The 14,158-nt window shown below is 28.1% G+C and overlaps 1 protein-coding gene across 2 annotated transcripts in view; it reads left to right on the forward strand.

The window, feature by feature from the left end:
* Window positions 1-9,479: 9,479 nt before the first annotated feature.
* Window positions 9,480-14,158, forward strand: part of LOC129965503 (cytochrome P450 302a1, mitochondrial-like) — a 28,606-nt gene continuing 23,927 nt past the window's right edge. The window contains exons 1-2 of one of the 2 annotated variants that reach the window (XM_056079464.1): window positions 9,480-9,588; window positions 9,695-9,859. In XM_056079464.1, coding sequence (XP_055935439.1) covers window positions 9,821-9,859 — 39 coding nt within the window. In that variant the 5' untranslated portion in view covers window positions 9,480-9,588; window positions 9,695-9,820. Of the gene's footprint in view, window positions 9,860-14,158 lie in introns of both variants that reach the window. The other variant, XM_056079463.1, reaches the window with a different exon arrangement.

A 14,158-nucleotide genomic window follows, 5' to 3' on the forward strand; every position in this document is an offset into this window, starting at 1 on the left:
GCAAGAGAGAGCAACGCCCAAGAAACGTGTAGCTTTCTGTCCGTTGACCTCTTGTTTTCGCTATTTCACTTCTTGACTAGAGCCGTTTCTCATCCAGATATCAGATCTGAAAGCACACTTAAAGGTATTCTATTAAGAGTTTGCTTTTTATTTTAACGTTCTATGTATTAGGGACATCTTTTCTTTTCTTCCAATTTTTTATTTCAGTTCGTTGTATAACTTGATTTGCAAATATAATAGTAACTTGTAAATATAATTTATAATAGTTTTTTTTTGTTTTGTTTTTTGTTTTTTTTATTTTTTGAGGTGTTATAGTGATCAAATTTTGCACAAGTGTAATTTTGAAACCAGTAATTTGTTTAAATGCTTTATGTGCCAAATTAGTACACGATTTTTTTTTCTATTTTATTTTTGAATTATTAGTTTAGAACAGAATAAACCTAGAAGGAAGAAAAAAAATTAGTTAATTTAAATAACAGTTAAAGATTCTGCCTTTAGCTCCTGTCTATTCTGTTTGCTGACAAAGGTACAATCTGTTTTGTTTTTTTTGTTTGTTTTACTTTCTTATATGCGTATATATAGAAAGTATAGTAATAGTAAAAAAAAAAAAAAAAAAAAAAAAAAATCGAACTCGAGATTCGTTTTGAGATCAAGAATCTCTTAGATTTCTCTGAGTTCAAAAAGCACATTTTTGGAAAATGTCCGTCTGTCTGTGAGAAAGCTAACTCAAAAACGATATGAGCTAGACTATTGAAATGTAGACTTTACAACAAATTTGCAGATTTTTATCAAATTTTGATCCAATTCCGCTCAGAGGAACTCTGTCTGTCTGGCTATTCGAATAATTTAGCACTATAACTACAAAACGAAGGGAGCTATATGGATAAAATTATATATAAAGAATTAATATCTAAATTCTTGATACCTATGAAATTTTGAGCCAAATCAAACAAGGGATTGACCGTCTGATGGGCTGGTTTTTTTTGAAAACTGTAACCGCAATAACTCAAAGATTCAATGATTTAAATGCATTAAATTTAATATGTGATTTTGTGACTACAGGTGCAGTTTTGTATCAAATTTTAGTTTCAGTCGGCTGGAAAAAACGTGTATAAAACACAAATTAACCGCTTACCAGTGTTTAATCTCCAATTAACTTGACAAAGGTGATATGATGGATTTAGTAGAAATACGAAATTCACTCAAGAGGTTAATGTCTCGTAACTATTATACACTTATATTATGCAAGGGGTTCTCTGAGATAACACCTCTATTAGAGTGTATTTGAGAAAGTTTTGAAGGGTTTACTCCCCCTGGTTTAGGAATACCGTCAGAAAAAAAAAAGTAATATTACTCTGAAATCAGCCTGATATAAACAGTAATTTTAAATAACGTTTGATAAATAAAGGATTAATACTTTCATAAATTAATTGCTAGTTAATTATTTAATTTATTAAATTTTGATTCTGCCCATGTGGCGCCATCTGGCAGTGAATTTGAGAAAAATTGATTACATGATACGTAATAATTACAGCAAGGACCAAAGGAAAGGCCCCACACTATATTTTGTAACATGCATCAGACCAATACAATCACTTAATCACCAATACGATCACAAAAGCCAAATCGGTGATTCAATCACATAGATTCTTATTGCAATCGATAAAGATTAGCTTATCTTCAATAAAATTATTTGTCCACTTAATTTTTTTAAAAAAATGTAATTCATTTGTATAATCATGGAACACTACAGTAGGATAATGCATAATAAATTAAAAACTTATCGAGGATGAGAGAAAAATTTAACTATTGAAAAATCTACATTTCACTATATTATTGCAAATATGCTTTAGAAAAATAAAATCTATTTTCCATTACATTTATTATCATGTGCAAATATGATGTTGTTTTGGTTTGGGGGTTTTGAAGCTTCAAAGTGCACGGGCAGAAAATTGGCGATTTGTCGCTTTTGAGACATCTTTTCTCTTTTAGGAAATACTCACTTTTCGCTTTTTTCGAAAACGATAAAAAAAAAAATGATAAATGATTACATTTGGCGATTTACCGCCAACAAAAATTTACAACTTGGCGTGAATGTTCGCCATGAACACAATTCTCCAGTCTGACCAATAAAGGGCAGGGTCGTTAGAAGTTATAGCCCGAAAAAGCACAGAAAAGAAAATGAGAATGAACACGAATAGCCGAAGAAAGGTATCGAAAAGTATACATAAAATAAAAATAAAACTGAGATTTTTTTTTTTGGATAATTATATCTATTCCATAATTTGAAAAAAAAAAGAAATGAGTTACTCATAATATGGATTATAAATTCTAGATTTGTAATTAAACGTTTCTATATGAATTACAGAACACATGATTACTGAACTTTATTTGCTTTTTTAAAGGTTAAAATATCTTCATGATCAGATAAAGGTTGATTACCATTACCATTTTATTAAATTACATTTAATTAAATTACCATTTTATCCACAGATTTTAAACGAATCTTTAAATTCAGTGACTTGATAAATTTCACTCACCAACTTTTTTTCATGTACCGAATTTGTTATTAATACTTATAGTACAATTTTTAATATGGGCAATGAAGTTTTTGACTGATTTCTGTTCGGTCCAAAATGCAGATAAATTTCCATTTTGTAAAAATATATAAATTCTGTTTTGAAGCTTTCGTAAATATTTCTTATTATAAGCTACTGCTCTTTGAATTAAAATTCATTGGGTTTGTCAATTTTTATCATTTCTAAAATTAAAATCTATTCATTGAATCATCGTCATATATTCCAGGTATATAATAAATAGCGATTTTGCAAAAAAATATTGCAAAGTTCTGAATACACGGTACTAAGCTTATAAATAAGTAACAAAAAGTCTTGGTTCGGTTCTCTTATTTGTTTTTCCAAATTGAGAATTATTAACTGCTTCTTGAATTAAATATTTTTTTTTAATTTTAAACTTTATATTTAAAGCAAACCATTAATCTTTTTAACGCTGTTGCTTTCTTTTTAGTATTTGAGACTTAATTTAATTTTATGGTTATTAAAATATGTTAACAATTTATATCATCTGTTTATTCTAAATGAGGAAATATATTTATTTCATACATTAATCGTTGCCTCGCCTTGTTGAATTTATTGTATACCAAACATTCGCACAGTAAGCCGAACAATAATGAGTCTTAATAAATAAATCAATAAAAGATATTAAAATTCCAAAAAAACTCACTCTGGTATGCATACTCTCACCTTCTGAAACATAGTTGTGCCAAATTTGAAAATTCTAACTCAGCCATTTTGTCCTGTAGAGAGACAATAGACACGCATATATATATTCATCCTTATTATCAAAAATAAAGATAGAGATAAAGGGATAAAGAAAGAGATACAGATTGTTGTCATTTAGCCATTACGGATGACCAATGGAATAGCTTACTACGCCAATGTGTAATGATCGAATTCCTTTAAGCTGATTCTGAGTGAAAGCATTCAGGATCTTTGCGCTGAAAGTTTCAGTAACTTCCCTATTAGCACAATATATTGTAAGATATCTCCACATTGATATTCGATATTCTGAAAGCCAGCCAATATGCTTAAGATATCATAGCATAGCCTTTTTGAGCATTTTGTGCTAATAGGGTTAGCAGGTGTCACAACAAATTGATGGAAACATTCTTTTTAGGTCACAGAAGAGGAAGTGGAGATTCGCATTGACTTTATCGACTCTAGAATGTCCATTACTAAAGAATAATCTTCCTTATCTAGTTCCTTCTAAGAACATCCTCAGATAACTTCAGCTTATCTCTTGTATAAACAAAAATGCTAAAATTGCTTGCAATGGAATCTGCATATATTAAAATAATTCAAGTCGCCTGCTTGCAAGTACAACAATTCAGAAGAAAAATCATGTAGATACAATATTGGTATCAAAAATCCATACAATTCCGTTCTTGTGCATAAAACAATTCTGCATATTTGAACGACAGGAGGTTTATAAGCGACTGAAAGAATTTCGAAACGATAATCAATTCGGAAATTAACAATTTAATTAAAGTGTGACTATTAAACTCGAGTTTTACGAATATGCATCTCTGTAATAGAGACAAAGATGTCAAAAACTAAATGAGACTTACTTAGATAATTAAATATAGGTTTCTAAAGAAAAGACCTTTTATAGATATTAATAACTAAAGATAAGAGTTTGATTTCAAAGTTATTAAAATATGTAATTTCCATTTAAATTTAAATTCTAAAAATTTAATTTTTTTTCTGGTTTTGTGTTTAAATTAAAAATATTTGTAACGACAAAATTTCTGATATTGAGGAGACAAACAATCTCCTTAAAAAGTTATGCATTAATTACATTACATTTTTTCTTCGTATTTATTTTACTTCAATAGATGGCGCTTAGATTTTTTTCAGGCTAGAATTGCGCAATGACGATGTGCTCTGTCCTGGGTGTTTCTGCCATATTATATCCGGTAATTTTTCAAATGTTCGCTTCCATTTATTTTCAGTGGTGAGCTATATCTTTTCATTTAATAACTGTACAAATTATTTTCAAGAATTAGCTTTTTTTCACTTTTCTTTTCTAGATTTGCTGTATGAGAGGCTATATCTGTACTTGAATGCATTTGCATTTTTTTCATGTTAATCCTTGTTTATCCAGAACCCTCATCTTTTGGAATTGTTAAGGAGACCTTTTCACTAAAGCTAGGGTCTCACAGAAAAAAATCTCAAGCTAAGGTGCCATATTAACACAAAATATTGTACGATATTGTCCGATTTTCTGAATGACGTCAAGGAGGCAAGACGACGAAACAATATTGTAGGGCATCATGTGCTATTGCTGAACATCACGTTACATTGTGAATAGTTCACTACTTGTTTTTAATTACAGCAGTCATCTCGCTACCACTGAACTAATCCGTATTAACAGGGTACTGTAATACTGCAGGGTATAAGGGCTTAAGTATTGCCTTAAGTAGTAAGTACTGCAATACTACAGGGTATTTTGCCGGGCCTAAAGAACAGCCTACGGTCCTCGGTAAAACCTTTAAGCTGCATTCATTTTTATTCCGGTTCGTTAAAGCAAGGTAGTCATTTATAATTGATATAATTTTCCACTTCGAAGAAAATTTTGTAAACCTGCATTTGTAGCGTGAAAATAAAGATGTTTACAATACAATGGAGCAAATAGATCATATATATTTAGAAAGATTTTCAAAAAATTAAAAAAAAAAACAGGGTTTTTATTTTAAAAACGTTTTTTATTTTTTTTTTTTTTTTTAGTAATTACCTTTACCGAGCTACTGTAGGTTATCGAAAAATAAAATAAACTTTAACAAAAATATAAGGTTTTTGGTCAGTCATATCCCTTTTCTTCATTTAAGATTATTTAGTGCGCTAAAATAAAATTGCCGATTTTTTAATTTTGAGATAAAAATTATTTCTGAACCTTTGACTGAATTTCCGAAAATTTCAAAACGATCTGACCATTTCTGGTAAGGCATTAAGTCATTAGGATACTTATGCTATCATTGACTACGGCATCTTCTACTTTACATTTCAATTGAAAAGCTACCTGTTGTTGTTTTTTTTCCGTAGAGGAAAGCAAAACACTTCTCTGAGATTTTATTTATTCAACATTTGTAATTTTGATTATTTCACCAACTTTTGTAAGTTGGTTTTTGCTTTCAAATGCAGAAAATAAAAAAAATGCCAGATTTTTCTAGGTTTTAACACCATTTGCTTATTTTTATTTAAATAAATTTGGAAATCCCAAGAATTAACAAAATGGCAAATTTTTTTATTATGAATGGCAAGAGATGGAAAATGCATTAATCGATTGATCCACATAAAACAGTTTCAAAAATTTATTTTGTGAATTTGATTATCGAATTTAAAATTATTTGTATTTACAGCTCAAAAATAGTTGTTTTTAGTTATATTTTATTTAAATCGTTTATAGTTACTCCTTTGCATTAAGAAGTATGTTTGAATAAAATCAAGAATGTTTTCTTAACTATACTGATTAAAAACCTTCAAAAAATTAATTTTTTTTTCCTTTATTGATTCTTTTAAAAGTTTCCTAATTATTGCTGATAAAAAAGAAGTTGTTGCAGGCAATGACAATAAAGAATATTTATTAAATTGCAGCCTTCTGATTTATAATTGTATGGTTATTGTTATGTAAATATCTGGTTAGACACAAGGTTGTATATTATAACATTTTTCTATTAAAATATTTGAACCCATTTTACTCGGTGTGATTTTTCAGGAGTCGTATCTCCAGTAGCAATTCTACGTCAAATTCATTTCATTCAAATAATTTCAATTTTTTTCTGTTAATTCACAAATTGATTTTTAAAATACTTGATTTGAAAGAAACTTAAAGATCAAAAGAAAAAATATCCATTTTTAGTTTTTAAGAAAATATTTTTCACTTATGTAGATTTAAATAATCTGTAGCCACATATTTTATTTATTTTTTTGAGTTAATTAAAATTTTTAATTTTTGAAAATCGATTAACGAATATTTCAAATTATATAAAAAATATTTTTAATGATATATTAAGATATGATAAGAAACTCAGAAATTCTGAGAATGAAAAACAATTTTTTAAAGGGCATCTGCAGTTTATATCTAAGCATAGTAAAACAAAGCTAATTTACAGAAAAAAGTATTTTTGGATAACAAGTCCTAGAAAAATGGTTTTTCGAATTCTTAGAAAAAAATCTCATGACGTAGGTCTGGTTTTCTTTGTTTCATTCTATAATCCTTTGAGTAATGTTAATTACAGAATTTGACGATGTTTCAGTTTAGAAAAAGATAAGCAAAATGCATTTAATAACTTATAATTCCTAAACTGTGACGATGATGGAACTTGGGTTTAACGATGTATCAGTGGATCAGCTTTTTCAAGTTCAGAAATGATTCAATTGCTTCTGGCAAGATTTGTAAAACTTTTCTCGCAAAAATTCGAAATTACTTAATTAATTCGAGTAATATTTTCTCAAATTACAGTTGAAAAACTGAAAAATCAAAAAGCATCAACAATAAAATCATTGCTGAAAGCTATTTTGCATGTTTTACAAACTTTTACAAACTTACAAATAGTGAAAATTTTTCTACATTGGTTATCTAGGGCAATCTTAAAGTGGAAGTATACGCGAAAGCAGTTGTAGGAATTCTCCTTATTTTTTTCGATTTGAGAGCAGTCTAATTTTAGCGACAATTCTAAGTCAGGGGAACTTAATAATTTACAAGGTAGATATTTCCGATTTAAAAGAAAAACGTTTTGTATTTTTGGTCTTTTTTTTTTTTTTTTGTACAGTTTTAAAGGATTTTATTTGAATTTTACTTTACTGTTACTCGTTATTATTTAAAACAAAATACTATTTCAAATGTCAAAGCTTTTTTAAGCTTATCAATATTACATTTAGGATTATTTATCTAGGTATTATTAAATACTAGCACATGAAGAAAATTCTCAATTAGACAAAGTAAGAAACTACCTCGAGGTCAAGTAATTTTGTAGGATTCAGCATTTTGCGATATTTTCGGAATTATACATTTATGTGCTTTTTGATTTATAATTGTCATGCATTTGAATATATTCAGAAGAAAATCAAATGTTGTTAAAACGTTGGAGAATTTTTATGGAGTTGTTCAAGTTTTTTTTTAGGTGTTTTAAGTCACTTGCAATTTTTTTTATTTACTAATTCACAATTTAACAACCATGAATTCTTTATATTCAGATATTAATAAAGCATTAAAAATTTTGTAATTTTTACAATTTTATTTCAAAATTTTTTTTATATTCGAGATACTGAAACTTTCTAAATGCATCCTAAACTAAATATTTTATTTCAGTTAATCACAAAATTTGATTTGAATACAAACGTTAAAGTTTAATTGAGGGAAAGGGAAGCACAGAAAATTGCACCTCCTAAGGGCTCGTACGAAACTTAATTTGGTTCTGGGTTACAGTAATTTAACTCCTCTACATCATCAACTTATTAATGCAATCAGTTAGTTCTAGCATAAAATAATAATAAATTACAGACCATTATTTCCTCTGAATATATAAAGCATTTCTTAAATTGATTACTAGCGCTAAACTACAAGCACTTTCATTATTTTGTGATTAGCAATTATAATATATTTTGAGTTTCTGACATACGCATTTGTTAATGCCGTCTCTAATTAGAAACCCTTATTTTGGTGAAGTAAATACTATTTAAATTTAATGATAAAAATTTTTAATGTAATGTGTAACAGATAGCTAAATTCATTAAATAAGTATTAAATTGCTATTTATTTCCGATGCGCGATTTTATGCAAGATTATTCAATTTATGTACGATTTTTCTGATCGAAATCTAAGAGATTTAAATGCAACCAAAATTTATTTATAATAATTTGCGTGATTTTTCTTTCTTGTATTAGAAATTGGAAGGACTAACTAATTAAATAATGTTTATATGAAAACTTTTATAAAATTACTTTTTGAAATTTCCCTAACTACTCAAATTTAGGAGAAAAAAAATTGCAAATAATGCAAAATTTCCTTGATACTAGTATTTTTACTAGTATTTGAAATATAATATAAATTTATTAAAATTGTACAGTGCGGCATGGAAATTTGGTGAAGGAAAGCCGACTTAGGTGTTTTTAATCATCTTACCTCGGTTTAAAATCACTTGGATTTCCCCAGACTAGCACACATACTTAGCTACCAAATGGGGTATGAATTCTTTTAAAGTAGAATTAAATATATATAAAAAAATCAATGCATTCTAAGAATGAAATTTTCTTGAATTAATGAATATAATTGAAAATAAATTTATAAATAGATAATTAAGCTTCGTTTTAATTATTCTTACACGACTAAACTTATTTTTACGTTAATGTCGCTTTAAGTAAATGTGTACTTGCAGAATGATGTGGATTATAAAATCATAAGAAAAAATAAAATAAGCTGTCATTCTCTTGAAACTTTCCAAACGATTTATTAGTTTTCTGAAAATACAGTTACTTAAAAAAAATCTACATGGACACTTGAAAGAAAACATTTAACGCTCTATAAACTTAAATAAAAAAAAAAAAATTCTGCATCACAGTAGCTACACAATTTCCTAGAGAAAAAGAAATTAATACAGTAAACTGCGCACATACATCACATTTTTTCTTCCATTAAAATTTTTATCAACAAAGCTTTTTTTTCTCTCTCTCTCTCTCTAAGGAAAAAATAATCTGAAATTTCTTAAGTGAGACACACATGTATGCAGGATACTTTAGAAAAAAAAATAATTACTTCATTTTTATTTACAAAATCTGCTTATTTTATCTCATGCATCGCTCGTACATCACTCATCTCCAGAACCCCGTTTCTCGCCTCCTTAGACAGCGCCTCACTTTCCAAGATAAAGCGCTTCAAGTTCAACAGAGACGGGGGGGAAAGACTAGTAGCAACCAGCGTTTTGTTAACACACAGTGTACATTAAAAACTGTACCGAAATTTCCGCCGTTAAAATGCCCTGGGATTAAGATTTTTCCATGCATCTGAAAAGTAAACAATTTGTAATTGATTGTTTTTGTTTTTAGATTGTAATAAATCACTAGAAATGCTGCTACAAAGTAACGATAGTTGATAAAGTCCTTCTAAACCTGAACAGGCAAGAGAAAAAAGAAGTTCAGTTCAGTTGAGTGTGCGTTCTGAATGAAAGAAGGCCAAGGGCGCGAATCGGAACTCATCAACTTACTGCCTGCCGTCTTCAGAATTTCTGTTCGGTTTTATAGCAATGGCGAAAGCAATGTCTTTTTTCTTGAAAGTTGTGGAAGTAAGTATTTGAAATAGTTTTATTTTTAATGAATATTTGTGCATTTTTATTGCTATAGATAACGCAAACACTTTGCATCATATTTTTCAATGTGATTCACATGTCCATTTATTGAGTTCTTAAAAATTAATTTATATAAACTAATGATTTTGATAGTGTAAAATATTTGTTTAAATCAATATTTATTTCATAATTTCAATCTTTGATATGATTTATTTTATAATATGAAACAGGATATTAATCTTTCCTTAAAGAAATTGAAAATAAATATTCGAGTGAATTTATTTTGAAAAAAATTGTCCTAGATTGTAATTTATTTGTGAAAATAAATAGTAAATATCTATAAACATTTAATTTGTGATTAAATTCATTTTCTTTTTAATATACCAAATCGATCGATAATTTCCAGATCGAAAATTGATCGATTATATGCTTAATTTTTTGAATGCTATCTGTAATTAAATATATATCAATATTTATAAAATGAATCATTTTAAAGAATAATTTTTATCAAGATTATCACTGATCAATGCTCTTAAATCATGAAGTAAATGTTTCCCTGAAAGATATTTTTCACGTTCATTAAATCGGATAAATATTTATTTCGTTATTATTATTTTTTTTATTTATATAACCGTTACATTATTTTCTTTCCTGTCATAAAATTTTTTTATTAATGAAGCTATTTGCAAAGCTAATATTTTTTGTGTTAAAATAAAATGTATTTGAAGTTAAAATATTTCTTTAAAGAACGGTTTGCTGGAACTATAATATATATGTTTTTATCTTTTCCAAGTTGAAGTTTTGGAATGTTTACTTTCGGAGATAAATTTTGAGGGGACTGAATGTGCCCTATTCGATAATCTCTAGTACTAGGAAAAATGCAGTTTTAAAAACTAGTGAGGTACTGATAACCTCTTATTCTTCTTTTTAGTTTTTTTTTGTAGATAGCAATCGCCCGTGATCTGAACTCCTGACTTATGAACTTTTCAGAATTGTCAATTAATCCAAAAAAAAATATCGTTTTTAAAATAACATAAATGAATTAATCCAAAAAAAAATTATCGTTTTCAAAAGAAGATACGTGAATTAATCCAAAAAATATCGTCTTGAAAAGAACATAAGTGAATTAATCCAAAAAATATCGTTTTCAGAAGAAAATAAGTGAATTAATTCAAAAAATATGGTTTTCAAAAGAATATAAGTGAATTAATCCAAAAAATTATAGTTTTTAAAAGAACAGGAATAAATTCTTGGTGCTTAAGTAGGCAACAAAAAGTATTTTTTTCTCAAAAATAAATTTTAAGGAATATTTTGTGTGTGTCTCATATCAGAATAAAATGAGAATCGACATTTCTGCAGATAAACTTTTCTTACATGTTCCTGGTTTTATATATATATATATATATATATATATATATATATATATATATATAAAGCTCTAACTAAACTCAAAAAGGTGACATTTTCCTGAAAATCTAATCAGAATATTTCTGTAGCATAAGACTAGAGATGGAATAGAAACAAAAGGGATACAAATGCCCCTGTGCTCAGTCATAAGAGAAGAATGCAGAGACGAGCACAAGTGTCACTCCCTGAAAGCCATACGTGATAAGACAAAGAAATTCCAGGGTCATTTGCATTTACTAACCACGAGAAATAACTAAGCCACTACGTGCTACTAGGAATAAAGGTGGAAGTAAATTTCTCATTATAAGGCTCTTTTTCCAGGTTTTGGTTGACTTCATAAACAATATGTTCTAACATATAATTCAAGGCAGTTTTCTAATGTTTGCCCACATTTCTTAAACCCTTTCTAGGGCCATGGGAAGTATGCTTCCCACCAAATTTATCAATCTTTCTATGAAATTATGTAGGTTGGCATAAGTTCTGACAAATTTTTTTAGTAAGTCAGAAACTTAGATGCTTCAGTTCTTTATCTCAGACAAAATGACGTGTCTTAATTTGTTACTTAATTATTAATTAACCAAATTAATTAATTAATCAAATTAAATTTATCTAATAAGCTAAATGAATCCCTTTTCTTATTCTAATTTCAAGACTAAAAATATTTTAACATAATATGACTAGAAAAAAATGGCCCTTTAAAAGGTCAAATGAAAAATTACAATTATATACATATATAATATACATGAGCCCTAATACCCCCACATACTTATTAATATCCTATTATTATTATATATATTCTAAATTGCATATATATATATATATTCCCACATTCCTCCACCCCTTCAACAAAAATTGGAATCTTTCTTTCGTATCTTAACATATCAGTGAATAATAACAGCAGCTAAGCATCCAATGTTCTACCTTAGCATACAACTTTCCAATTGAAATAAGCCTAATTCAAGTTATTAAGTTAAAATTAACCTAATTAAAAAAATTCTACAGATAGACTATTTGCAATAACAATTTGCATCAACATGTGAATGCCAAAAATTAACATATAACAGAGTTTTCTGCGTTTATTAATAGGCTTAGTCTTGATGTGTTTTGCTGGTTATTTCTTGCTACTCTCAATTATTTTGTGGGTATTGGAAATGATATCCAAACTCAGCTTGAGAAAGGCAATCGAAAAGAAGTTTCAAGAAACTATAATCTACATTGAATCGGAACAAAATTTTAAAATATATCTGTAAAATTTATACAGATATCTGTTAAAGAACACAGATTTAAGAATTAATTTAACAGATATCTGTATTAATTCTTAAAATGACCTATTAGTTGTACAAGCATTTGATTGATTATTTTAAGAATTTAATTTTGAATTATGCTTTGATTCTCATAAATCAATAATAAACCAGTGGCATATAGAAGTATGTATATAAAAAGTAATAAACAGTCTTTAGGAGTATTGATTACATTTTTGGAAGGAAAACATAAAACATGTATTTTTGCTTTTCTCACATTTTAAAAAAATTATGCTAAAAATGAGTAGGGGTAAGTTATACGCCGACCTCGGTTTATTTCCCTATGAACCTAAAAAAAATGTTGAATAGTTGGTTCCATTTTGTATGACTCAAAGATTTCCGTTTGAAGCTGACGATAGTTAACTTCAAATCACCCGCTAGAACCGGTTTCATAGGAGGCCCTGTTTGGGTAACGCGACCCTGAATTTTTTTTTTTTTTTTTTTTTTTTTTTCCTTCTAGAGAAAGTAAGTTGACACCTGGGCTTTCCCTCGCTCTTATTCCCATAAAAAACCAGGGCAATGTTCTCTTGAAAGTGAAAGCGAATAAACTATTTCTTGTTTTACATATGTTTATGAAGTTGAATTGGATTTATTTGTATTTCGTAATTTTTTACAGCTTTGAATTTTTAAAGGTATAATCGTTACTGCAATTCAATAATTTGTAAGGTATTCGTTAATAATTTGATGCTACCGCTCATTAAATACTGAAATACTATTTTGAAATATTCCGATTTCATGCAAACTTCTCAATTTTTCGTATATACAGTGAATAAAAATAATTTGTAATTAATTAAAACCTTAAAAGAAATGCTGATTTTATATATCTATATATATAAACAAAGTCGTAAATCGTGTTAGTTACACCATTTTTAACTCAAGAACAGCTTTACCGATTTTAAAGATATTTGTTTTTTTTTTTTTTATTCGTCTCAGCCCCGAATAGCAGAATAACCATTAAAATATCGTAAAAGTTCAAGGGAAAAAAATTAATACATAGTATAAAATGAAGTCTCTTGAAAGCGTCTGTATGTTTGAACCAGAAAAACTCGAGAAATATTTAACTGATATTGGAGATATTTGTACCATCTGTACCATTGAGCATTTATTGGGGAAAGTTTTAATATATTGAAGTCATATCAAAATAAAATAAAAAATGGAGTGTTAAGATTTTAATTATTTTCCTACTACGATTCGTAAACCATTAGTATCTGAGTTTTCACTTATCCGCGCATGTGCGAAAACCTCAAACTGCGCATGCGCAAATAGCAGGAATTGTGGTATGCATATGTGATACATTTCTTTGTTTACGTCTGATTTTAAACAGCGATTCATGACTTATTGTGGCGAAAATAGGAGATCCAACCTTGGCCGGAGCACATTAAATGCCAAAGCGCTTCGTTTGTTGCTCGATTATGAAAATGTTGAAGAAATAAAACATCAGATTAGCGAATAGCAGCGAAAAAATGTCCACACTTAGGGATGGAGTGTCTTTTGTTGATCGAAGTAACCGTCTCTCTTTAAATCGCACTGTAATTGAATTACAGAGACAGAATGAATTTCGCCTTTCTGCTGACACAGAAAGACATTT

Source organism: Argiope bruennichi, chromosome 4 (genome assembly GCF_947563725.1).
Source record: "Argiope bruennichi chromosome 4, qqArgBrue1.1, whole genome shotgun sequence".
Taxonomy (NCBI): Eukaryota; Metazoa; Arthropoda; class Arachnida; order Araneae; family Araneidae; genus Argiope; species Argiope bruennichi.